The sequence below is a fragment of the Phascolarctos cinereus genome, unplaced genomic scaffold, assembly GCF_003287225.1.
Source record: "Phascolarctos cinereus isolate Bilbo 61053 unplaced genomic scaffold, phaCin_HiC Scaffold_5;HRSCAF=322, whole genome shotgun sequence".
NCBI classification, from domain to species: domain Eukaryota; kingdom Metazoa; phylum Chordata; class Mammalia; order Diprotodontia; family Phascolarctidae; genus Phascolarctos; species Phascolarctos cinereus.
The window spans coordinates 148,320,494-148,346,296 of NW_027555958.1; the positions used below are offsets into that span (position 1 = coordinate 148,320,494).

Here is a 25,803-nt window from a genome sequence, read left to right on the forward strand (position 1 = left end):
TTGTTAACCACCCACCCCAAACACAAAGCCTGTCCCTTCTTTGATCATTTCTTTTGTTCCCACCATAGCTTTCTGTTTGTTGTTGTTGTGTTGTTGTTGTTGTTGTTGTTGTTGTTTGGCTAGGCAGTGGGGTTAAGTGACTTGCCCAGGGCCACACAGCTAGTAAGTGTTATGTGTCTGAGCCGGATTTGAACTCAGGTCCTCCTGAATCCAGGGCCGGTGCTCTATCCACTGCACCACCTAGCTGCCTCTCCACCATAGTTTTTTAAAAAATTGTACCTAGAATTCTTTGACAGCTTTGGAATATTCCAAGCCTTAATACACCTAATACTCCTGTTGTACATCTTCCATTATGTCCCAACTCCTGTACAGGTCGTTTTAAAGCCTAAGCTGGTCATAGAGTTCCTTGTGCATCCTTGTCAGTCTCATTTGACAACACCTCTTTTTCCTTCTCATTGAAATCAGTTCTGCTCGTGTCTTAAGAATCTCATTCTTGAGAACATTCCATGCCTCTTGCATTGATTTTTGTAAAAATTTAGACCATTGAGTCTTACATATCCTTTCCCCTTAACCTTTGAAATGTGCTCTTCTAAAATCTGAGGTGCACATTTTGCAATGCTGGGCTTTTTTCTCCTCTATCATGAGTTTTATAATACAGTAGTCACTTGTTTCCAAGGATCAGTTTTTTTCTGCTTCAGCAAACAGTTGATAAAGAATTTAAGTCTAGAACCAAAGTTTCCCTTGTTGCTTTCATTGCCTTTTAGAGGATGAAATCACTGTGAAGTCAAATCACAGATTTTTTAGTTCTTCAGCTTTTGGCAGAGAGAGGATAGTTAAAGTCTCCCATTACTATATTTTCTGTATGAATGGTCTCTGCATATTGTCATCCGTCACTATCTTCTTAATTCACAAAGCTTTTCCACCTCCATATCTCATTAACCTAGAGTAAACTTGTGCCAGGTTCTGAGATTCATTTCATTTCTTCTCCTTGTCTAGGTAGTTTGTAGTATATACTCCGTAATATCATTTCTGTCTCTGTAGTAATAATTGCTATCATATATCACTGTAAAGTTTACAAAGGACTTTACATACATTATCTCACTTAAAGCTTATGGCAATCCTGTGATTGGTGGTACTCTAGTTTTAGAGATGAGGAAACTGACGCTTAAGGTGGCTAAAGTGGTTCTATATCTCTTGATCCTGGACAATATACTCTTCATCGTGCTTTTCCCCCTCAGTTTCTTAAATTTCCTTACATGAGTATATATTAATATATCATGGTACTTTACCTTCCAACCTTTTTTCTGTTCCTTTTGAATACATTTTAACATTGTAGGACTAAATCCCAGTCTTGAGTCCCCTTCCACCAAGTCCATGATCAAATTTGCTTTTTTTTAATCTGTGTTTCTATTTCTTACATAAATATAGGGCATTTTTTATTACCTTTAGCCCCTTTTTTACCTTATGAATTCTTAGTTATTCTCTAAACTCAACTCAAATGCCATTTCCTCTATTAAGCAGTCCCTGATATCTGATCAGTAATAGCCTTCTACTGTACATAGTACTTGGTTTTGTACATTTGTAACATACTTCTCTAATATTATGTGTTATAGTTATCTGTGTTTGTGTCTTAGCCCCCAACTATATTGTAATCTCAATAAGAGTAGGAACTTCTCCAGGACCTAGCACAGGGCTTTACTCACAGTAGATACTTAGTAGATGTTTGTTGAATGAATAAATTGCCAAAGTGATCAAATTAAACCTGTTTTTTTTGTAGGCTCATCTTCATCACTACCTACAGGTTGATGGAATGGAAGAAAGTTGTTTTACAGAAGCTGTATCATCTTTGTCATCTCTTATAGAGAGCTATAATGAATTAGATGTCACAAAAGGCTTGCCTGTACATGATCCACTTAGACTAAATATAGTTATATAAAAACACATTCACAAGCTTTTATTTTCCATTAGGAATTTTTTGGTTTCCTGGTGGTCTACTTTTTAGTTTGTGTTCTATCACTCAGAAAATCTTGCTTGATTTTATCACTCAAGAAATCTTCATTGATTTTCTTCAAAGTAGCAGGCAGCATTACTGTCTAGGAGAAAAGTTTCCTTTAAGACAGTTTGATGGAGATATGCCATACTGCATTTGGAATCAGTGCAATCTTTGAACCATATCTACAACCATTTTGCCTTTACAAGAACCATATTTTTTAAAGATTTATGAAAAGTATGAAGTCTATTTGCCTTTTTATAACCTGATATTCAGGAGTTGTACACTAATAAAAAGACTGATATAAGTATATTTTTTGTGTATGTAACATTCAGATTTATTTTGAAACACTGTATAGGTACTCCAATTCTTTTTAAAACTGATCTGATGTACTAGGAGTGGTTTAATAAAAATATAAGTAGATATTGATTTTATTATAGTAATTGAAGATGAAATCAGCTTTTGATTTTTCATTCAAAATAATTAAAAATTTTTTAAAATATGTGATTTTATTACATAACCAGATTGATTTTATAGTAGTAAATGTGCCTTATTTATAAAATTCTATTATTTATAATTACTTTGCACAATAAAATCCACGCAAAAGTACAGAACTTTTCCAGGCTCAACATCTTCTAGACATTGTAGTATGTGAGGGAAATAAATATTACAAAATTGCTATAATCTGAAATGTTTAAACTATGTTCATTTGTAACATGACTATACAAAATATTTCACTTATAATTCAAGGCTAATACGTCACTCTGTTTTTACCAAAGGATTGATTTTTGCTCTTATTCTTCTACTAGCAAATCAATTGAAATAAATCATTAGACTTTTCCTACCTTGTTTATGTCACAAACTGTTTCCATCCAGGTACAGCATTTGATGAGATATGGAAGAGGAAATTTTTGTGAATTAAAAATGTTACAATGGATGATAGCCAAAGAATGGCTAAGGTAGTGAGAACTAGGGGAAAAAAGTATTTTTATAATAATATAGCCTTATTTCTCCACAAGAATTAAAAGGGTACAAATACATTTGCAAAAGGCAGTGCATTATAACCCCTTAGTTAAGAGATCAAGACACAGTCCTAGGGGCCAGTCATTCTTAGGCTTTTTTAACTAACATCTACTTGCTTTTGTAGAAAACATGAAATGGTCCAGTACTATACATATAATAGACTGTATTTTGCCTTTATAGAATTACCACATGTAGGATCAAATCTTGCTCTGATATTTAATTATGACACAAATTTTAGGAGTTATGGCTTAAATTTCTTGCTTTTCAGAGTCCCATATTTGTTTAAAAGAACTTCCAAAAATTCAAATTATATACAAATATGACTAGACATATCTATCCTTACTCTTTTCAACATAAATGCATTTTTTTCACTTTTTTAGCCACATAAATTATTGGAAGAATTATTTGGTGTAGTAAAGAGATTATGCTTAGACTAACACTAATGTTTAATATTTACTGCCATTTTTAATTAAAGCTCTTTATAGAATCTTTAGCTCAGAAAAGATATCCCCTGGATCTCTGCAGGTTTTTTGACATACACAAGAGGTGATCCACATCATTTTCCATTTAAATGACCCTTCATTTGGGCAATCAAACTGTATGGTAATCATCTTAGACTTATTAGGAATGCAGCATCTCTTATCCAAGCATTTTCCACAGAAAGTTGGTTTGTAGCTCTGAGTACTTGTGCATCCAGAAAAGGAAAGTTTCTCTCGTTTAGAAAGTTGAAAAGTAGGCTGGCATGTTTTTCCTTTTGGTATCTAAAAAATAAAGTAGCAAATAAAAGGAAATTTTAAAAATTTGAATGGAAGGAGGATGCTATTTTAGAAAAACATTGCTATTTAGATATATATACTGGTTTATAGTTTTTGTTGTTTAATCATTTCAATCACGTCAGGCTCTTCATGACCTCCTTTGGGATTTTCTTCGCGAAGGTACTGGAATAGCTTGCCTTTTCCTTCTCCAGCTTATTTTACAGATAAGGAACGGAGACGAACAGGATTAAGTGACTTGCCCAGGGTCACACAGCTGATTTGAACTCAGGAAGACAAAAGTTCCAGACTTCAGATCTGACACTTATCCACTGTACCACCTAGCTGCAGTTTACAGTTATTGCCAACAACGAGCATAGTACATTGCACATAGTAGGTGCTTAATGTTTGTTGAATAAATGAATGTTAAGGAGAGCAGTGTGGTGGTGTGGGAACAGCACTGGACTGAGTCGTTTGATCTTTATTGTAGATCTGGCTGGCCTTGTCACCAAATAACAGCTTGAGTAAGTCAGCTTTTCTTATAGATGAGGAAGGATTTGACTGAATCTTCTCTCAGGTTTTAACATCCTTTGTCCCAAGAATATTTGTAGTAGCCTCAGAAACAAATATGAATGGTCCCCTACAATGACCTGTCACCTGAGAGCTGGGGTCCTGGCCTATTCCTTCACGCTAAAGCTGTTATACCCCAGTTAGTAGAATTCAAGTCATCATTTGTTAATCTTCAAGTCATATGATAGGTGCTGAGGACAAAAAATTAAAAATGGCTCTGCCTACAAAAGCTTCTATTCTACTGGAAAGATGCACCACATCAATCTGTACACAAGTAACACAACACAATTTGAGGAGGGAGAAAGCACTAAAAATGAGGGTAGGTGAGGGATCAGGAAGACTTAGTGGTAGCACCTAAGCTGAAGCTTGTAAGGAGACAAGGACAGGAAGGGAGATGGAATACTGGATTCAGGAGCCAGGAACAAAAAAGCATGTTGGAAATGGAGGGGGGTGGAGCATGAAATGAGCCCAAAAAGGTAGATTGAAATCAGATCATGTGGCTTCAGATGCAGGGCTAAGGGGTTTATATTTTATCCTATAGGCCATGGAAGGTTTTCTAACTCGGGAAGATGCTTTAGGAAGATTTTGTTAACTGTGTGAAGGAAGCATTGGAGAGAGGAGAGACTGAAACGTGGAATCTGATTCTGTTTATACAGTAGTCCAGGTGAGATGGTAGGTAGTGGTCTTTCTAGTAAAGTAAAAGGGATGCATGTAAGAGGTATAAAGGTCAAATCCACAAGACTTGGCAATTGATTAGATATGGCAGTGGGGTGAGTGCAGGAAAGAAAGTGAGTAATTCAAATGAATCTTTTTAGATTGATAAATTGGTGACGGTCTCAACAGAAAGAAGCTAGGGGTGAGAGTTGTAATACAGGGGAAGGTAATAAATTCTGTTTTGGACATGTTGAATTTGAGGTGCCTATGGTACAGTAGTTGGTAGTGTGGGATAGGAGTTCCCACATTGAAAAGATTAGGAAATACATATACATGCACACATACATTTGTTACGCATTTAGGAAGGATGCTTGGGCCCCACAGTGTCCCAACTAGGGAGCAATTGAGATCATCATTGAAGAGAATGTTGAAAAAGAAGATATGACCAAAAACAGATCCCTGGAAAATAGAGCCATGTTAAGAAAGAAACTGTATAATGATCCATTCAAAAAGACTGAGATAAGATGAGAAAAATAAGAGAAAATAGTATCATGAGAAGCCAATGGAAGAGAAAATATGGGGACAAGGAGAGTGGGGGAGTCTACATGACTTCCAGGTCATGTGACCAGCGAGATAAAGGACTAGATATTTCTTTGATTTTCATTATCTTTCAAACCCCTCCCTCGCACAGAGATGATAAATAAGGTAACAACCTGAAGTGCAGAGAAGGCTAATCTGTTATAGGCTCACTGAGTACTCCCTCATCAGCCATTGTACTCTGGCAGGGCTATAGCAGGTGACCCATGGATTTAGAACTCCATTCTACCCACTGTGGAAAACCAAAGGTAGAAGCTTCCTCTAGTTGGGTCTGTAGTGTGGCATTTCTGTATGTTGCTACAGTGCTCTGCCACACAGAACTAAAGGAGGGAACTGGGGCAGGATAGCAATGTGTATGTGGATCTACCAGCCCTAGGGAAAAGAGGACTGACATCTACTGTGCCCACTTTTATTCCCTCAGACCTGGAGGCAGAGGGTGAGGCTAATAAAATATGAATTACCAGAGTACGAGGAGGCTGAGACAGCTTTAAAGATCTGTCTCCAGGGAAACTTACCATCAAAGGTGAAAGAGTCAGAAAGTGAGCAATAAGGTTAATATAAGAGGAAAAAGAACTGAAATTATCATAATCTCAGCTCCCAGCAGGAAGAAAACAAAGATCTTGAGCACAAGCAGATTAACAGAGAAGAGATTGTTAGCAGTGGAAGATGGGATCTAGACCATCCAAAGGAGTCCAGACATCTATGAATGAATGTAAGATAGAAAAATGAATCAACACCTGATAAGGCAGAAGCTACTGTGAATTTTCAAGACAGCATGGAACCACAAACAGGGTGTTCCTGAAAAAGCTTGAGAGAAAGAATTGTGAAAGCAGAATTTATGGCCAGAAATGATTGGCTCAACAGAAAAACATGAATTCATATTGGCAAATTTAACCAAAGAATCAGAAGAGGCAAAAAAAAAAAGAAAAAGAAAAATTGATCTCTATACAAACAAAACATTGATCTCCCAAGATAAAAGACAATGTAAGGATTATAAATCTTCCAGAAGAACATGAGTTAAAAAACCCAAACACTATAATGCAAGAAATAATACAAGAAAACTGCCCAGAACTTCAGAACACAGAAAACAAAGTATTAATCAAAAGAATCCACAGACCTACCTCCAGGTGGGCAAAAAAACAACTCACGCAGCAAACTGCAAGACCCATAAATGACCAGGATAAAGACATTCAAATGGAAATCAGATTTGAATAACACAAGCCTATTCTGCACCTTGTAGAAATCAATGGTGGAAGTGAATAATGTTTCAAAGAGCAAAGGAGTTCAAGTTGCCACCCGCCACCCTCCAGGAGGTGACATACCCAGCCTGATGAAAAAAGATGGATATGTAATTTTTAAAAAGAGACACCTAAAGTAATCCTACAAAGAAAACCAGACCGTAGCAAATTATTTGCTTTATAAATATCCCAAACCACAAAAATACAAAAAGATAAACAAATACAGCAGCAAAAGAAAGTAGAACTAACAAAATTACCCAGTGCAGGGAGGAGGGATAAAAACTAGAAAGAGGAAGACACTTATGGGGTTTAACAACAAAAAAAATAATATATTAAAAGATTTCTTTCTAAAAGCACACAAGAAGACGAGTGAAATCAGAAGTCAAATACAAGTGATGGTGGAGGAAGAGGACTAAAACATCATGGCCTAAATCTCACCACACCCTACCTGCCATGAATCAAAGTCTTTGTTTTGTTTGTTTTCCAGAGACTAAACTACAGAAGGGGATGGCACATAAAACTGAAAAGGAAAGGAAAAAGGTAGAGGGGAATATGCATGCAAGGTGCCTTAATCAAGTAAATGGTTAACTCTGAAGAGAAAGTAGTAACTCCTGTAGTTGTTCAGGAAGTAGAGGGCCCACAGGAGATTGGCTGAGAAGGTAAATGGAAGGACAAAGCAAGTGGCACAGTGGATAGAGTGCTGGGCCTAGGGTCAAGAAGATCTAATTGACCCTTGGTCTGCCTCAGTTTCCTTAGCTGTAAAATGAGGATAATAGTAACTACCCCAGAGGGTTGTTGTGAAATCAAATGAGATATTATTTATAAAGCACTTAATATAATGCCTGTCGTATAGGCATTTAATAAATGCTTGTTCCCTTCCCTTTAGAAGGGAACTTTTGAAATGGCAAAAAATGGAGAAATGTTATTTCAATAGTGAGACAGGGTCCCTCTGAAGAACTTCCCCATGGAGGAAGAGAGATGCTCTCAAAATGGAGTAGGAGGAGCTTACAATGGATATAATCTGCAGGAATTTGGTGTTTAGAGAGACTTCTCATCCTACCTTAGGAGAAGGGAAATGCAGAGGAGCAAGTAGCACCCAGAAGAGCAGGAGGGCAGGGACTCATTTCATTGTATATGGAGGAAAAATGATAATATGGAAAACAAAGAGCAGTAATGAACTGTATAATCAGGAACATGGGATAATTCCTACCATATAACAGTACTTCTCTATACTGGCTATCACCAGAAAAAAATGGCCAGCCAGGGGACAAAATCTACAAAGCTCTTTAGAAGAAGGAACTCAAAATGGGTACCTTAGAAGCTTTAATTCCATGAGGAATATAGAAACTAAAAGAATAAATATAAGGGACTTGAATTAAAAAATAAAAGTATAGAAGAAAGAGAATAAAGAATAAGGGAAACAAATCCTTCTCAGAAAGACACAGAAAATGAAATTTTGAAAACTAACAAGGTGAGGGGGGAAAGGAAAAGGATTTTACTTAACTACTTGGGCAGGGGGTGAGGAGTGGGGAGGGGAAAAGTAATTAGAAAATAGATGGAAGAGCCTGGATTCAAATCCCAGCTCTGCTATTAAATATCCGTGGGATCTTGGGCAAGTTACATTACTTCTACAGGCCTCAGTTTCCTTATCTGTAAAATGAAACAGAAAGGTGATCTTTGAGGTCCTTTCCAGCTCAGATTCTAACCACCTAGGGTCAGTTATCAGCAGGACCACAAAATGTGCTTTTCTTCAAGTCAAAACTTACCTTCACAGCCTTTAATATGTTACTGTCACAAGGCTGAATATAACACAGTCTTTTCTCTTTCCTCATTTCACAGTGACTGTTTTCATTGGTCACTCTATTGGATATTCCTAGCCCACATGTTCTAGAACAAGGCGTCCATGTTGTAGCCTGCACAAGGCACTTCCTCTTCCAGAAAAGTGGGAGAGTCTTATAAACTAGAATAGAAAGGAGAAAAAAAAGACTGCCAATCATTAATTTCCAGTTCTATCTTAATCATTCAGTTACCCAAATAAACTCCCATAGTAGCTTAATTTTTGGAACTGGTTCTGCATCATCCCTTTATCCCACTCCCAAATTCTCAGATAAATTCCAACAAACCAATTTCTTTTATGAATAGGAATTTTAAAAAATAACCTTTGAGGTAAAATTGCAGCTTTTTTTCCCCTTAATTTGTTTCCTTCTATCTAGAGTCAAATGTGGCCCTTTGACTGAATCCAAACTTCATAGAACAGATCCCCCTAATAAAAGGATTTGTTCTGTAAAAATTGGACTCAGTGAAAAGGCCACAACCAAGGACCTAGAAGGCCACATGTGGCCTCGAGGTCGCTGATTCCCCACCCCTGATCTAGACTATACTCCAGCTATTGAACCTGGCCATATTCTGATTTATAGCTTGTTTCTCCTACAGGAACAACTACAATCCTTTCCTCCTTCCTAAATTGATCTCTCACAGAACAAACATTAAAATAGATGTTAATAGGATATGGAGAAGCAAGATGTTAATCAGAATGATGTAAGCTTAATAGGAAATGTCATGATCTGTGAAAGTACTTTGTGGGCCAAGATAACTAATCTTGAAGCATAGTATTTCTCCCTAATTTGTGCCTTGTTGTTCATATTCATTAGAAGGTATTCCGGTGTTTCGGAAGGAAATGACTTCTGCTTTTGAAACTGACTAAAGACAGAAAATAGACTTCTACTCTAACATCACAAAAGACTTGATATACAGCCTTAAACCCTGAACTTCCAATTCAGTCAAATTCTCCCATTCCAACTGTGCAGGGCTATTGTTGCAAGCTCCACTGGCTGCTTCTGGTTTGATCTGGCTTAGTTTTGTTTTGGGTGGGGAGCGGGAGACATCATACTTTTTTCATCCCCAAGTAAAGCCAGTGGGAGCTTGCTGTCTCAATCCAGATTGATTCATGCATGTCACAGAGTCAAGCTCATTAATTCTGAACAAGCTACATGTTGGTATTCTCAGACACTCCAAAGCATTTCTTTAATTTAAAGAGAATAGGAAAATATTAATATTTTAAAGTCTTAAGCCTGCATGTAAGTGTTCTGTGAAAAATTCTGGGCACAATATGACAAGATGTCAATTTGAAAGAAAAAAAGGAGAAATTTTACTTCTAGTCAGCTGAGAAACATAAGCTGCTTTGAATTATATACTATATTGAAACAAATATATACATACATGTATATATGTATGTATGTGTGTGTGTGTGTGTATCTTACAACAATATCATCTGAAATCTATATATAAATGATGGAACGGGGGCAGAAATATGGGTACCTGGAAGGTAGACAGCAGTTTAAAGACCTCAATGCAGGAAGCAGAGTAAAAGCCTGGCACATCTGGAATAAATAAAGGGAAGATAAGTTGTTGCAAATCCAGTGCATCTCATCACTTAAAATCTAGCCAGGAGATGCAGTTTAGAAATCTGATTAACAAAGTACATGTTTTTAAAAAGCAAGAAATTTGGAAGAGCAGTTAAAAAAAAAGTTTAGCACATGTAAGCAGAGAGCACTATGTCACCACATAATTTTATGCTGACCAAGCAAAAGCTAGATTCTAAACATCTGGAATTAAGTAAGTGAATGAGTGAGTGTGTGTGTGTGTGTGTGTGTGTGTGTGTGTGTGTGCGCGTGCGCACACGTGTGTATGTGTGTTCAGTCATTTTTCAGTTGTGTCCAACTCTTCATGACCCCATTTGGGGTTTTCTTGGCAAAGATACTGGAGTGGTTTGCCATTTCCTTCTCTAGTTTATTTTACAGATGAACATACTGAGGCAAACGGAATTAAGTAACTTGCCCATGGTCACACAGCTAGTAACTGTCTGGGGGCCAGATTTGAAACCAAGAAGATGAATCTTTCTGACTCCAGGCCTGGTGCTCTATCCACTGCACCACCTAGCTGCCCAACTATATAAATAAATAACACTGATTTGAGAGAGGATATGTGTCTTTGTGAGTCTGTCTGTGTAAAAGATTGAAATCCATCAAGGCTCATTAATACTGTAACTCAGTTAATCAAAGCAGAGGGACTCAGAGGAGATTAAACTCCCTTTGCAACCTAAAGCCCAGCTAACCCACCAACCAGAATACCAGGATTTGATTCCGGGTTCTGAAACTTTACATAGAGTTTGAGACTTACATGGGACCTTGGCAGCCATCTGGTCCAATCCATCTAGGAAAAGAATCCCTACTATAACGATCCTGCAAGTGGTCTTCCATTCTGTTCTTGGAGACCTGCGAAGAGGGAGAATCCCCTTCTTCTGAGGCAGATTATTATACTTCTGAATACCTCTAATTATGAGGAAATCTTTCCTGACATCAAGCCTAAATTTGCTTTTTTCCAACCCATTGTCCCTGATTCTGCCCAAACGGAATGAATCTAATACTTCTTATCCTAAGGACCACAGTACCATAAGCCTTGAGGATATTTAAAAAAAAAAAAATTGGACTTTGAGAGGCTTCTCCATGTGACACCCTTCAAAAACTTGTAAACATCTATTCATATCCACCTGAAGAGTTCTCTGGGCAAAATAACTCTAGTTTCTTCAACTGCTCCTCTTTGTGATGCGGTCCCAAAGCCTTTCACAAATCCTGGTTGTCCTGCTCTGGACATTCTCCAACTTGTCAATGTCGTCCTTAAACCAGAGTACCCCGAACTGAGCACAAATACACCAGGTGAAGTATGATTTAATCATTGTGAGACCGTGGGAGAATTAGTAACCTCTCTGGAGCTCACTTTCATCATTTGTAAAATGAGGGAGTTGGACTGATGTCTAAAATTCTCTCCATCCCTAAATCTATGATCTAAGATCTCAGTAGATGGTTTCACACAAAGTTAGAGTTGGCAGGGAACCTTGAGATCATCTAATACATCCCTTTCATTTTTCATGTACATTTGAGGAAACTGAATCCCTGAGAGCTTATGTGATTTATGTAATAAGGGGCAGAGTCTGAATTTGAACCCAGGTTCAAAGGTCTTAACACTCTACAACACTGCTTTTAATATTGGTATTGCTCTCAGCCTCGGTCCCAAGTGTATATACTAACATTTTATATGTATGGCTCTTCCTAATGGTATAAGTATTGAAGCATTTCTCTCCCCATTCTCCATTATATTGTAAGTTCCTTGTTGTATTTTTGTTTCCCTAAAACCCAGTACAATGTCTTGTGTATAGAAAGTAATTAATAATAATAGCAATAATACTACTAATAATAATATAACTAGCATTGATATAGTGCTTTAATGTTTGCAAAGTACTTCTCACAACAACCCTGGGAGGTAGGTGCTATTGCTATCCCCATTTTACAGATGAAGAAACAGACTGACAGAGGTCAAATGATTTGACCGTGGTCACACAGCATAGTAAGTGTCTAAGGCTAGATTTGAATTCAGGTCTTCCTGACTCTAAATACAGTGCTGTATCCTCAGCAACACCCAGAAAACTTACCTATAAAGCAGAATTCCATAAATGATAGGACATTTCTGGACTCCACCGAAAGGGAAGGAGCTCACATATATGCAGGTACCTAAAAGACCTTGTTACAAGGGTATTTCACTTATATCAAGGGATCCCAACCTGGGGGACACATACTCCCACAAGAAGGTTGTCAAGATGGCATTGGGGAATTTGGTAAATAATTATCATCCTATTGAAATGAGTATTTCTTATGTGTATAGTATAGTTATGAATAGCATATAATGTGTACCACATTATATATTATATAAATCTCTATAAGATGTTCTATATATAATATATAATTACTTATAGTAAGTTCTACAAATTACTTCCTTTTTATTTAATAAGGATTGTGAGAAAGTTAACTGAAAGCCAAGAGCTGTGGAAAATGTTGGGAACCCCTGACTTACAAGATAGCCCACCCAGCCACAGTATATGGATCCTGAGGACAACAGTATGAGCCTTCAGGGTATTTTTTTAAAAATAACGGACTTTAAGAGGCTCTGGATCCACTATAAGAAATAACATATGCTTTAAGTGGCTTATGATTTCAGAGATGTTAATGTACTGTGAAAGGAGGCGGGCTAGGCGATCTAGAGGCCAGCATTAAAAGACAAGATAGGTACAATGTGTTAATGAACTTCTAAGTCAACTGATTTGATTGAGTTCTTGAGATTGCTCCCTTCGTGAAACTAGATATTCTTTAAACCCACATAAAACTCATTCCCCTGACTAGAGTTTCTTTTCCAAATATCCCTAAAAGGCACTTATATATAGGACTAATTTCTTCAGCATGTACAGTTATTTCACATTTCCATAACAAATAGGCCATTCCAGCTGAAACTCAAGTGCATGAGTGAAAGAAATGTTAAATAAGACCAGAAAGATAGGTTAGTGCCAGATTGTAAAGAGTTCTAAAAGTCAAACATAGGAATTTGCATTACATGCTAGAAATGATAAAAGAGTCACAGAAATTTCTTGAGCAGGAATGATATGGTCAGACCTGTGCTTTGGCATCTGTATGGAGCATGGATTAGAGAGAGAATAGATTGGAAACTAGGGGACCAGAGAGGAGTCTATTTCAATAGTTTGGGTAAGAGGTGATAAGGGCCTGAAGTAAAGTGGTAGCTATATGAGTAGAGAAACAAAAGAAATTGATGGGAGAGATATTAATAGAGATAAAATCAAGACAAAGTGAAGAGAGAGCTGAAGGTGATTCCAAGGTTAGAAACCTTGAAAACTGAAATAAGGTAGAAATAAGGTAGTTAGGAAGAAAGATAATAGGTTTGGTTCTAGCTGTGTAGAGGTTGAAATATCAATGGGATGTACTGATAGTAATGTCCAGGTGGCAATTAGTGGTGCTCAGAAGAGAGACTGGCTGGATATGTAAATTTGGGGGTTATTGTATAGAGGTGATAATTGAAACCATGGAAACTACAAGATCACCAGGAACTCTATTTAAGGAGGATGCTAAGGCAAAGAATGTCTCCTTCTTCCCCAGGGTACACAGTGGACTTCTACTGTGCCCCAGCTCTTCATCCTGAAGCTCCTCTAGTCCTGGAATTCAAACTTTGGAAGTAAGCTCCACCCCTGCAGCCTCTCCCTCTGATTGGATGGCTCTTCCCAGAGCCCCCATTTGAGAACAGCCAAACCAACCATGTCTTTCTTCTCCAGGCTGCATTCCAGACTTCTATCCTTCTCCTGTGCTGGTTATCTTCATCTGCAGCTCCCATTTCCCATCCTTTCCACTTCCTTTATATGTATTGTCTTCCCTCATTAAAATGTAAGCTCTTTGGGAGGTAGAGTCAAGATGGTGGAGCAGCCAAAAGAAGTACAGCCTAGCTCCCTCACCATATCTCAGCTGTATTTTCCTTTCCATTGAGAGAAATGATTATTTCTCTCCTATCTTAATAGCCAGTTATTTAACTAGGAGTAAGGTTTTTCCCCTTCCTTTCCTCATTTAGAAATCAGACCCTGTAGATTATTCAGGTAGCTTTTGAAGTAGAGGGCTCATAATGAGATGAAAGCTTGGGCAAAACTGACCAAACTGGAAAACTCAGATCTGTTCAAAAGGTAAAGAAATTTTAGTTTAGGTGAATTGATGGATTCTGGCCCATTATATTTTACTCAGACAAGTCTGGGTAAAAGTGGATTCCCCTTTTTGTCTAGATTACCCTAGATGGGGTGATATGGGTATAGATAAATCTCTTTGACCAAGAGTGAGTGATCAGTCACATCCCCCAGACCCTCATTAGAATAAGCCCACTTCTCATTATAACATTCATTCTCTCATTACTTGTTAACCAATCAGAGTTGATTGTCATCCTCAGGAACACCCACTTTTCCAAGGGCACATAAGCATTGAGTGGGTTCCATGAGAGGTCTTTGGCATTCGAGAGTTCCACTGACCTCTTTTATTATCTGCTAACATGAGTAATAAGATGATTAATTACTCAGAAATTACATCTATCAAATTTTTATATGTCACACCATAGCTATGTAAACACTTATCCCTATAACACTTTGGCATTTAAACAGAATATTAACTTATAGTTGGTGAAAATTCAAGAAGGTGTATAAATCTAATTGCCATCAATAGCACTTAAAAAAAGATTCTAGCTCAGGTTGAGTTATAATCTCACTTAATGTCTGTTAGAGTATCTATATTTACTGGTGGTTTTTCCCCATTCTTTTGATTTTGATTCACTGTTTCTTGTCTTAACTCTGCTTTCACTTTGACCTACTTTAGTTTTCAGGGAGTCCAATTTTTAGGTAAAGTTCACCATTTTCTATTACAAACTAGTAATTCTCTTTTCTATTATTCTTCCCTAGCTCTCATTTCATTTAACATTATATTTTGTATCTTGCTTCATTTCTTCTAGGTTTTCTGTAATCCTTGTGGCTAGGTCATTCTTTTCTCTGATGCTCTAATCAGATTTATTGTGGAGTTACTCTTTTCTTCTGGGTTTTCCTTTAGGGCTTCTCTTGGTCCATACTATTTCTTCATTGTGTTCAACATTTTCTTCTGTTTACCCGTATCTGTTTCTGGATTTCTTTTCCACTTGGGCCAAACTCTTATAGTTGTTCGGTTATTTTCAGTTGTGTCCAACTCTTCATGACCCCATTTGGGATTTTCTTGGCAAACATACTGTAATGGTTTGCTATTTCCTTCTCCAGCTCATTTTACAGATGAGGAAATTGAGGCAAACAGGGTTAAGTGACTTGCCCAAGGTCACACAGCTAGTAAGTGTCTGAGGCTGGAATTGAACTCATGAAGATGAGTCTTCCTGAGTCCAGGCCCAGCACTCTATCCACTACTATCCCATCTCATACTCTTGGATGATGCTAGCAGGCCCTGCTTAGTCCTAGATACAATGGCTAAGATGATAACCCAGCCTTTACAGCAATTCCTGGGATTTGGCTTAGTCTCCTATTGATTCAATTACATTTTCGGCCTTGATCTTTTCTCCGTTTCACCTCACCTGGAATCAGCTCTGTCCCTTGTTTGTAACCTGACACTGTAACCACATGCATTAGTAGCAGATATCTTCCAATAACTCTAACGCCTTGCTTTCCAGGTAATGCCCTACTACTTTTTCCTCCTCTGACTTGGGTGTGGGCTTCCCAGAGTCTTCTCTGGCTCTGACTCCTGCTACAATTTACAATAGTAGTATGGGCTGCCTGGGCTCTGGTCTGTACTTCCCAGGTGCTAGTCTGGCTCAGTCCTGCTGTAGCTTAAGTGCTTGGGTGCTGACCCAGCTTTGTGTCCTTCTGTGGCTCTAGTGCAGGCTAGTGGGACCTTGTCTCTTGCACGGTGCCTTCTGTCTAACCTGGCTTTTCTCTGCCCAGAGCCTACACAAGTTTCTGGCAATCTTCTTGTGAACTTTTGAATGGATAGAGGAGCATATAGCCTTTTCACTTTGGTTTTCTTTATGATTGTTCCTTCTGATGCCTTATGGGAGATTTATTTGTATAGGATCTGGGTTCTTCTATGTCCTAGCATGCCACAGTCTTAGACTGAAGACCATTAATGTCTATTAAAAAACAACCAGGTGACATAGGGGATAGAATCTAGGCTTGGGTCAGGAGGACCCCAGTTCATATCTGGCCTCAGACACTTACTAGCTATGTGACCCTGGGCAAGTCATTTACCTGCTCTGTTGCCTCAGTTTCCCCATTTGTAAAATGGGGATAACAATAGCACCTACGTCCCAGTATTGTCGTGAGGAGTAAATGACATAATGTTTATGAGAGAGCTACGTGGCACAGTGGGTAGAGCCCTGGCCTGGAGTCAGGAAGCCTCGAGTTTATATCTAGCCTTAGACACTTAACTAAGTGATCCTGGGAAAATTACTTTAACCTCTGTTTACCTCAGTTTCCCCAATTGTAAATGGGGATAATAATAGTGCCTACTTCCCAGGGCTGCTGTGAGGAGAAATTGAGATTACATTTATAGTGTTTAGCAAACTAGTTCTGGACACTTAAATGATTGTTTCCTTCCTTCTTTCCATCCATAACCAGTTTCTATCAAAGTCTGTGATTATAAATGTACCTTCTGCAGGGAAAGGTGGGTTAGTAAAATGTGCACACATATAGTAATAGTTATAGGCTAGTGATTTTGTGCCTGTTTTCAAAATAAATGAAAAACTAATTTAGTATCAAAATAGTTTTATACAGAAAAATGTATTTGGGCCAGGTGCAATAGTACACACTTGTAATCTCCATTTCAGGGGAGGTCAAAGCAGCTGGGTAGCTTGAGTTCAGGAGTTCTGAGCTGCAGTGTGCTAAAAGCTGATCAGGCATCCACACTGAGTCCAGCAACAACATGAGGAGCACCTGAGTGAAGGGGGCACCAGGAGGTCTAAGGAGGGGCAAAATGGCCCAGATCAGAAATGGAATATGTCCAAGTTACCATGTCAGTCAGTACTGGGATCAGGCCTATGAGAAGCCACTATTCTTCTAGCCTAGGTATGATAGGGAGACTTGGCCTCAAAAAATTAAACACATATACATCTATATTTGCAAATATTCATACGTTTATATATGTCTATATATGCACATATGTACACATATGTATTTACAGGTTCAGATAATACAGATACAAACAATACTTCCAATTCCTTGTCTATTTTTAACTTAGTTACAGTACATCTCAGTTTCTTTTCATTTCACACAGAAAATTTATTCTTAGATATTTGTCACTGAGACATAGTAATAATTGACTATAACATAGCAGTGCAAGTAAATCTTGGAAAAATTTCCCAGAAGATGCATGGATGACAAGCATTCTTTTATTCAAAGGCAGGATGAGAGGAAAAGAGTTTCAAGAAGGGGGTGGAAGATGAAACATCAAAAGAATCTTCCTGATTCAAAGTGTTATTTTAAAGGCTAGAATTTTTTTTTAATTTTTTTTTAGAATTCTTTACCAAAGAAGATAACAAAATATCCTTTGCAGATGATTCATAAATTTACCTGCCTAAAGGCAAAGGACTAGATGAGGTGGCATCTCATGGTCCCTTTCAACCCAGTTGATCAGTGATCTGTGATCAAGGGCTCAAAGTACATAGTAAACACTCAGATCTGTGGCCACACACCACCACCACCAAAATTAGATTCAATCAAATCAGCCAATACTTATTGGGCACCTACTATGTACAAGGCACCAGGCTACATAAAGCAAAACCAGGATGGTAAATAGTAAGACAAATGACAGCAAACATTCATTTTTGGCCCAGTCAGTTGAGCTTAAAAGGAATTTGCCATAGCTCTGGTTGTACTCACCTGGCATTGCTTGGTAGCTCGCTGATATCTGTTGTTGCAGTAGTCTCAAGCTACAGTAGGATTGGTCAGACTTTTTCCCACCTTTGGGGCCAGAGCATTGACTGTCTATTTGCTTTGGTATGAATAAGGGTGTACACCCAATGGCACCACTCACACATAGGCATTTGTACAGGGGATTAGGCTGAAAAACTTGGCCATTTTGATAATGTACCTTGTTGAGTTCACATCCTACAGCTATGAGATCTGAAAATGGAAAACAACCAAATCACCAGGAATAAATGAGCTACAATATTTTATACCTCCAGTCAAAAATAGGAGAGATTATATCTGTATCTTTTCTGGTACAAAAGTCTCTACTACGTATTCCACATTGTGAATGCTCATTCGCAATAATACCTAAATATACAAAAGGACAATTAGAGATTTTTTTTTAAAATTACACATGAATGGCTCTCCTGCCCCCATCTCCAATGCTCAAGCAGCCATCTGCTAAACAATAGTCACCTGTCTTCTCCTTGCATTTTCTGGATTTTAAGCACCCAGGAGAGCTTGAAGTATGAAAATATAATAGCTACAAATGGGGGGCAGACATAAAGGAGATCAATTGTCAGTTGTACTTTGATGGGACCTTTTAAAAGGTCCAGACTGGGAACTTTGGGTTGTTCTCTCTGGCTTTAGATATGTATCTGTTTCAAAGGGGAAGAGACATGGAGGAGACTGTAATGGGCAGGAACTTTAGGATAGGCTAGCCAACCACCTGATTTCCCTAAAAGATCGTCAGAGTTCAGTTATAGCCTCTGCAAGAGCCAAACTATGAATAGACGTTAATGGTTGTGGCCAGCAGTGGAAGCTGGTGGTGTGGGGAAATCTTTTTTTTCTAAGCCAGTGAATAGCAGATAGCAGTCATTTACAAAATGGCCTTTAGGAGCTTCTGTCTCCACTGGGAAAACCAAGAGACATAATACACAAGAGAAGGGGGGGAACTGGCAATTGAGACAGACTCTACTTCACTCAATCTGCTTTGGTTTTAATATTGTCCCTTCTACTTTCCACTTCCCTTTAGGAAATTCCATTTAGTCTGAATTCCAGGCAAGTTAATTCTTTGGGGCTATTCTGAGAAGGGAAAGCAAGATTAGGAAACCTATAAGGGAATAAGGAATTGATGTTATGATTTTGATGGAACTGTTTTGTACTCCTAGATTTGAATTCAAATTCTGAGCTCTAGGGAGCGTATTGTAGTGAGCTGGTGTAGCTCAAGCTTCAGATGCCATCTGCTGGCTTGCGCAGATATAGCACTTTGCCATGGTTTTTCCAAGCTGTGTCACACACAAACTTGTAACACATAGCAAAGTATAACACATAATTAACTAGTTTAGTTCATTTGAAAACCTAAACACCCAGGACAAAGAATAAAAGCAATGTCTGAATAATAATAACACATCTTATTTCATGCTTTAAGGATATGCAAGGCACCTTCCTCACAGCAGTCATTTGAAGTATGTAGTGCAAATATTGCCCCCATCTTACAGATGAAGAAACTGAGGCTTGGGTTCATTAAGGGACCCAGATGTCTCCTGATTTGAAGTTTAGTGCTCCTTCCACCGTAGGAAAGGCAGTATGGTTAGTGACTAGAGCACTGGCCTCAGAATCAGGAGATCTAGGTTCGGATCCCACCTCAGACATTTATTTACTAACAGTGATCATAAACAAGTTCCTTAGTTTCCTTATCTAAAAAGAGTCACAATAATACTTGTACCACCTAATGCCAGGCACATAGTAGGTGCTTGATAAATGCTTGTTGAAAGCATTCTGTAAAACTTTACTGTATATGTATGATTTAATTTTACTACATTTCTCATAATTTTGTTGACCCAGAACTATGATTTAATAGGAGTAGGAACTCCCAGTGTGGAAACTCTCTCCATAAATTTAGATGGACAGCTCCCTATGTTTTATAATCTCATTTGCCTGGAACACTATAAAGTTAAGTCACTTGCCTATGTTTATACAATATGTATCAAAGTCAGAACTTGAACTCAGGTCTTCCTGATAGCCGCTATATCATGCTGCCTCTCTATGGTTTTACATGAGTTAAATTATAAAAGAAAAGCAATTGGTCACAGTGAATGGAAGGCAGGCCTTACAGTCACTTTGACATGGGTTCAAGTGCCATTTCTGACATATAGTATCTCTGTGTCCTAGGCAAGTCTCAGTACCCCAGGTAACTTTCTAAAATTATGTTCTAGATCAATTACTGATCCATGCTATTGGAAGAATTGTCCATGCTGAAAGTTTCCAAATTCATGACATCACAGCTCCAGATCAAAAACTTTTTTTTTCATTATAAAAGGGCTAAATTTAGTTTGAACAAAGTGTTGGGAAAAAACTCAACATAGTCCCTGGCACATAAATGCTTAATAAAAAGTGTTTTGATTCATTTATTTACTCCTATGGTGCTTTTAAATCTTGTAAGCATTTTCAAATGGTTTTCCCATTTTTAAGCAGCACACCTTAAAGGCAATTAAGAAACTCTTATCTCTGATTATTTAACCAAAATCTCAGAGGTTCCTAAACACACCTGCATCTCTTCCTACTTTCCCATTGGTGTTTAGCTCCATGGAGCCCATCCATGTAAAGACTGAAAGCCTACTTGGCTTGTAGGTGAATATTAGAGTGGATCTCCCAAACTAACGGCTCTTTTTCTTTTTTTATTCCTTCACTGTAGAAGAGGATGCTCCTTCCCCATCCTTGCCCCAAGTGCCAAAAAGATGGAAACATGTCACTTACATGCACACACTCCTGTCTCGTACCTAGGCTTGTCCACAGAGTAGTCACAGTAAAGGCCTTTGTGGGGGTCGCAGACCTCTGCCTCGTTGCACGTGTCCCCAGGCTGCTTGGCACAGATTTTACAGCACCCACAGCCGTCCTTTACCAGGCTCACCCCAGGTGAGCACCTGGGCTTCCGCTGAGGGCACTGGCATGGCCAGTGGCAGAGCTCTTTCCTCTGATACATTTTAGTGACATCTGTTGCCTTTGCTTCAGACTCTCCATCAGCAGCTTGACTGCTGCCTTGAGCCCTGCAAAAGGACTTACAGATAATTAGCCATTAAGGATCACACTAAAGTGTTAGGCATTTCCTCCCCTCACCTAGAGTGCCTTCTCTCTCTTTCCCTCAATATAACCAAATTCTACCCATTCTTTAATCCTGGCCCGAGTCCCATTGCCCCCATAAAGTATTTTTTGACAATTAAAGAACCACATGGTTTTTCAGTCCTATGAACTCAAGTGCACTCATAATCAGCGGCAGATAAGTTCTCCAAGCCAGTGTTACACAGCATAGCCCTGAATTTTACATTGATCAATTTATTCACTGCTATACATGTCAGTGCCCTTTAATGGCCCTGCAGAATCACAAGCAATTGATCCCTTTTACAACTGCCCCTGCAATTCTGTGAGGTAGGGAAGAAAATGGTAATATCTGCATCTGTCTAGCCCTCTCAGCCCCAAAGCATCATAAATGCCTGATGCTCCATCGATGACGGGTTATGGATTTATCAGTCCCCCAAATTCCTTTTTAAAAAGGTTCTCAAGGAAAAAAAAACATCCTTAAAAGCAATTCCTAGTGGTTTGTGATGTGGGCTCCCATCTTTCTTTTCCACTCCACATGGTCCATATCACAGAAATTGTTATGGGACATTGGCAGGGGTATGCTGGTTAAATGTTTAACAACTGGCTCCCCCGGAAGGCACAACAGATTTTTAAGATTAAGCTGCCCTATAAACATTTCCTCCATCATTCTTAAACCAAGACAATCAATAATACAATTCTAGCCTTGATTGGTAGTATTTATTGGTTTCTGAGGTATAAATAGAATACTGAAATTTTAACAATCAGCTCTCTGGTAGAAGTGGGCTCCCACACTCTCCTATAACTCTATTTCAGGTGCATAGAAAATTAGACCTGTAGGGAACTTCAAAAGTCATCTACTCCAAACTCCTAATTTTCCAAATGAGGAAACTGAGGCCCAGTGATGTGCCTGAGGTCAGTAATTGTCAGATATAGAATCCAGGTCTTTCCTACCCAATGGTCTTTACATTATGCCATCCTCTTTTCCCCTTTATAATATCACCCTCAGAAACCTCATTGTTTCCCATAATCTCAACTATCACTTTTGATTATAGAATAATAAAGGGGGGAAAAAAAGACCTAATATACCATCAGCTGATCCAACTTTCTCATTTCACAGATGAGGACACTGAGTCTCAGAGAAGTGGTCATCTTGCTGAAGATCACTCAAGAAGCAAGAGGTGGCAGAACCAGATGAATTACTTTTCTGGTTTGGACTTCTTTCCAGAAGTGCATTACCAGCTACCTTCAGGACATTTCTACCCGGATCTGACAAGGAGGGCTAGTTTATGAGCTTGGAAAAGTCTTTTCTGAGGATGGGAAATAGTAATTCACTTATTTACACAGTCTAATACTCACAATGAATCTTTCAAAAGTTTTTTTTAGTTTTATTTACAAAAACAGAGTCCCATCAAAAGACAACAGCTAAGTGACTCAGTAGATGGGCCTAGGGTCAGAAAGTTGTTGTTCAGTCATTTCAGTCATGTCTGATTCTTTGTGACCCCATTTGGGCAAAGAGAGCGGAGTGGCCCGAAAGCTGTAAGTTCAAATCCAGCCCCAGACGCTACTAGCTGGATGACCCTGGGCAAATCACTTAAACTTCTATTTGCCTCTGTTTCCTCAACTGTAAAACTGGAATAATGACACCTACCTCCTAGGGTGGTTGTGAGGATAAAGTGAGATAATACTTGTAAAGTGCTTAGCACATAGGCACTTAACAAATGCTTATTTTCTTCCTCCCATGAAGTCAAAAAAATCATACCTTGTAAAAGATCCACAAAGATCAGTCTTTGATGATATTTCCTCACCTGTCACTTAGAGGCAATTTGATATAGTGAGTAGTATACTGAACTTGAAGGGAAAACTTGGGTTCTAATCTCACCTCAGAAACCTGCAAGTTGTGTGACTGCCCGATTTATCTCTAAAAGAAAGGAACTGGACTCAGTGGCTTATAATGTTCTTTCTTTTTTAAAAAAAATATAAGTTTATTTATTTTTAGCTTTCAACATTCACTTCCACAAGTTTTTGAGTTCCAAATTTCTCCCCCCTCCCCCCACCCCAAGATGGCATGCATGCTGAATACCCCTTCCCCTAGTCTGCCTTCTCTTCTATCTCTCTCCTCTCCCTTCTCTTATCCCCTTCCCCTTCTATTTTCCTGTAGAGCAGGATAGACTTCTGTACCCCATTTCCTGTATTTCTTATATAATGTTCTTTCTTGCTCTAAATCTATGATCTATAATCCTATTCTGCTACATCTTCCCCCCCCTTTCAGATTTTACTTATAGAAGAATTTTCTTATCATTGAAGTTTGGTCATATTTAGCAATTCTGGCTAATTTACATGACCAAAATAGTCATTAGTGCAGATTATAGAAATGGCAGCTAATTTAACACAGCTCATCTGAATTCCTCCTTCTACCCAAATTGTCCTGGATTTTTTCCTACTCCCATCTGAATAGCTATGGTCAAGACTGATAAAATATAATTCAGTTTTGTTGCTTCTTAGACTCTCAACTGTGATCATTTTTTTAAAAATCTAGTGCTGTGTTAGAGGCCATGTGGCTTAGTGGATAGATAGCTGGCTTCAGAGTCGGGAAGACATGGGGTTAAACCTGACCATGACACAGAGTGGCCATGTGGACAAGTCACCTGACCATTCAGTGCCTGAATCAGCTCTCTAAGATGACAGGTTGAAAGACAGTTGCTACTCCACATAAACAGAGTGAGTTTCCTCATGAGAATTCCCTAAACAGACTAAATTACAGGTATGGAACCTCCCCCCACCAAAAAAAATGCCATATGTTATTGATATACAAGCTGTCTCTATCTTTTCTCACTTCCACCTATCCCAGTTCTCTGTGCATTACCAACCCTTTAGATTTGACTCTTAAACCAATTCAATTCAGTTCAACAATTATTAGGTACCCCAAGAGCACCATTCTAACTAAGCAATGGGCATCATGATGGAGTAGAAAGAGCAAAGGATTTTGAGTCAGAAGACCTGGATTCTAATTTGGTTCTACTGCTTACTACCTGTGTGACCTTTAACCTCCCTGGGGCAGTTTCCCTATATGTAAAATGAAGGTGGTTGGATTAAATGACTTTGGGGTCCATTCCAGATCTAAATCATATGAAATACAATCAGGAAAAAAATGTCATCTCTACCTCAAAACCAGAAGAGTGAAAACAAAAATATCCTAATAACCATAATGTGATGCGTCATTAAGAGGCCTCCTGGCTTTCACAATAAAATTCTGACAAGATTGTTCCAAGACCACCCCATTGACAATTCCATTCTCCATTCTCAAGAAGCCATGGATACCTTCCTATGTTTTCTAAAGTGCTAAATGAATTTTAAAAATAGCTTTGACTGTGTATCATCAATTCCTAGGGAGAACAAATAAATAATTCACCATGGTCTATTTCTACCACTCCCACCCCGGTTTTTTGTTTTGCTTTATTTTTTGTTTGTTTTTTAAACTGAGTTAATGGCAAGCCCACACAAGATAGTTTTCTTATGAAAATAAACTTTTCTTTGGAGACAGAGCTTTCAATATTTCAAAAATAGTCCTAGCTCTTTAGAAGAAGTGAAAAACATACATGTTGAGAGGAAAAGTCTGCTGTGGACTGTAAGAGGTAACTGTTCCCTCAACTCCTCTTCCAAACAGGAGCAGACATAACGGAAACTTTTTGTTTGCAAAAGTCTGTTTTTTCCAGCAGATTTTTGCACATTCTGTAACCAGGTTGTGGAAAGCTGGGCCCTGGCCTGGAATGGGAATGAAGAAGCAGTGTTTACCCCTACCGTGGGCCCCGGCAAGGCTGCTCCTTCCCAAAGAGATGATGTACCAAGAAGAATCCCCCAAACCCCATTCCTCCACCCCATCCCCAAAATGATTAAAAACCAAAAGGTTGTTCAAATACCTTGAAAAAGAGATATCAGTTACTGAACAAGAGTCCTGTCTGAAACACCTTTGATTCATTCAATACTTAAACTAATACAAGATTTCATCCAGTGTGGAAAATAGCTTGCTAATTGTGATGAAAGATTTCCTGCAGAGATCCCCTGACATCATCTGCACCATCCCATTTGCCCCACTTCCTTCTTCCTTTTTTTTTTTCATTTCTCACCTAAAAAATAAGTGCTTCCCTAGCCCCCTGAGGTGGAAAGATCAACTGGTCAGAGCTTACCTGGGAAGCCCAAGTAGTGATGAGAAGAGAGAAGGAGAGCAGTCCCTGCATGTTCCTAAGCTCAGCCTCCAAGGGGAAGTGAGAGAGAGAGAGAAGACTGGGCCTGTTCATTACTTGCTACACAAAGCTCTCCTCTGTCTCCTCTGCAAACCCTACCTTTCCTCTGCCCAAGAGCGCGCGCACACACACGCACACACACACAGAGACACAAGCACACACACACACACACACACACACACATCCTACCTCATGCATAACCAACTCTGTACTGATACTTTTGAAATGAATTTTCATTTTTGAAGTTCAGAATTCATTTTGCAGCCATACTAACCTCTTCTAATGCATAATAATAATAATAATAATAATAATAATTATTATTATATTATTA

At 38.5% G+C, this 25,803-nt stretch overlaps 2 protein-coding genes across 3 annotated transcripts in view; one reads left to right on the forward strand and one right to left on the reverse strand.

Moving 5' to 3' along the window:
• TUBE1 (tubulin epsilon 1) overlaps nucleotides 1–2,830 on the forward strand; it is a 30,271-nt gene extending 27,441 nt beyond the window's left edge. For both annotated transcript variants that reach the window (XM_021008184.2, XM_021008185.2), the window contains exon 12: nucleotides 1,778–2,830. In XM_021008184.2, coding sequence (XP_020863843.1) covers nucleotides 1,778–1,936 — 159 coding nt within the window. In that variant the 3' untranslated portion in view covers nucleotides 1,937–2,830. The remainder of the gene's footprint in view (nucleotides 1–1,777) is intronic.
• A 465-nt stretch (nucleotides 2,831–3,295) lies between these two features.
• CCN6 (cellular communication network factor 6) lies at nucleotides 3,296–25,097 on the reverse strand. The gene is made up of 5 exons (XM_078155576.1): nucleotides 25,030–25,097; nucleotides 20,890–21,179; nucleotides 18,103–18,345; nucleotides 8,591–8,784; nucleotides 3,296–3,774 (listed from the first exon to the last, which is right to left on the reverse strand). The coding sequence occupies exons 1-5, from the start codon at nucleotides 25,095–25,097 to the stop codon at nucleotides 3,493–3,495; spliced, it is 1,077 nt and encodes a 358-aa protein (XP_078011702.1). The 3' UTR covers nucleotides 3,296–3,492.
• Between the last annotated feature and the right edge of the window lie 706 nt (nucleotides 25,098–25,803).

Excerpts from the sequence above, each read along its gene's own strand:
- CCN6 (XM_078155576.1), bottom strand. The coding sequence starts at position 25,097 with ATGGGGTTTGGGGGATTCTTCTTGGTACATCATCTCTTTGGGAAGGAG. Across the intron at positions 21,180-25,029 it reads CAGCCTTGCCGGGGCCCACG|GGCTCAAGGCAGCAGTCAAG; the intron begins GTAGGGGTAAAC and ends GTCCTTTTGCAG. Across the intron at positions 3,775-8,590 it reads ACATATTAAAGGCTGTGAAG|ATACCAAAAGGAAAAACATG; the intron begins GTAAGTTTTGAC and ends TTTATTTTTTAG.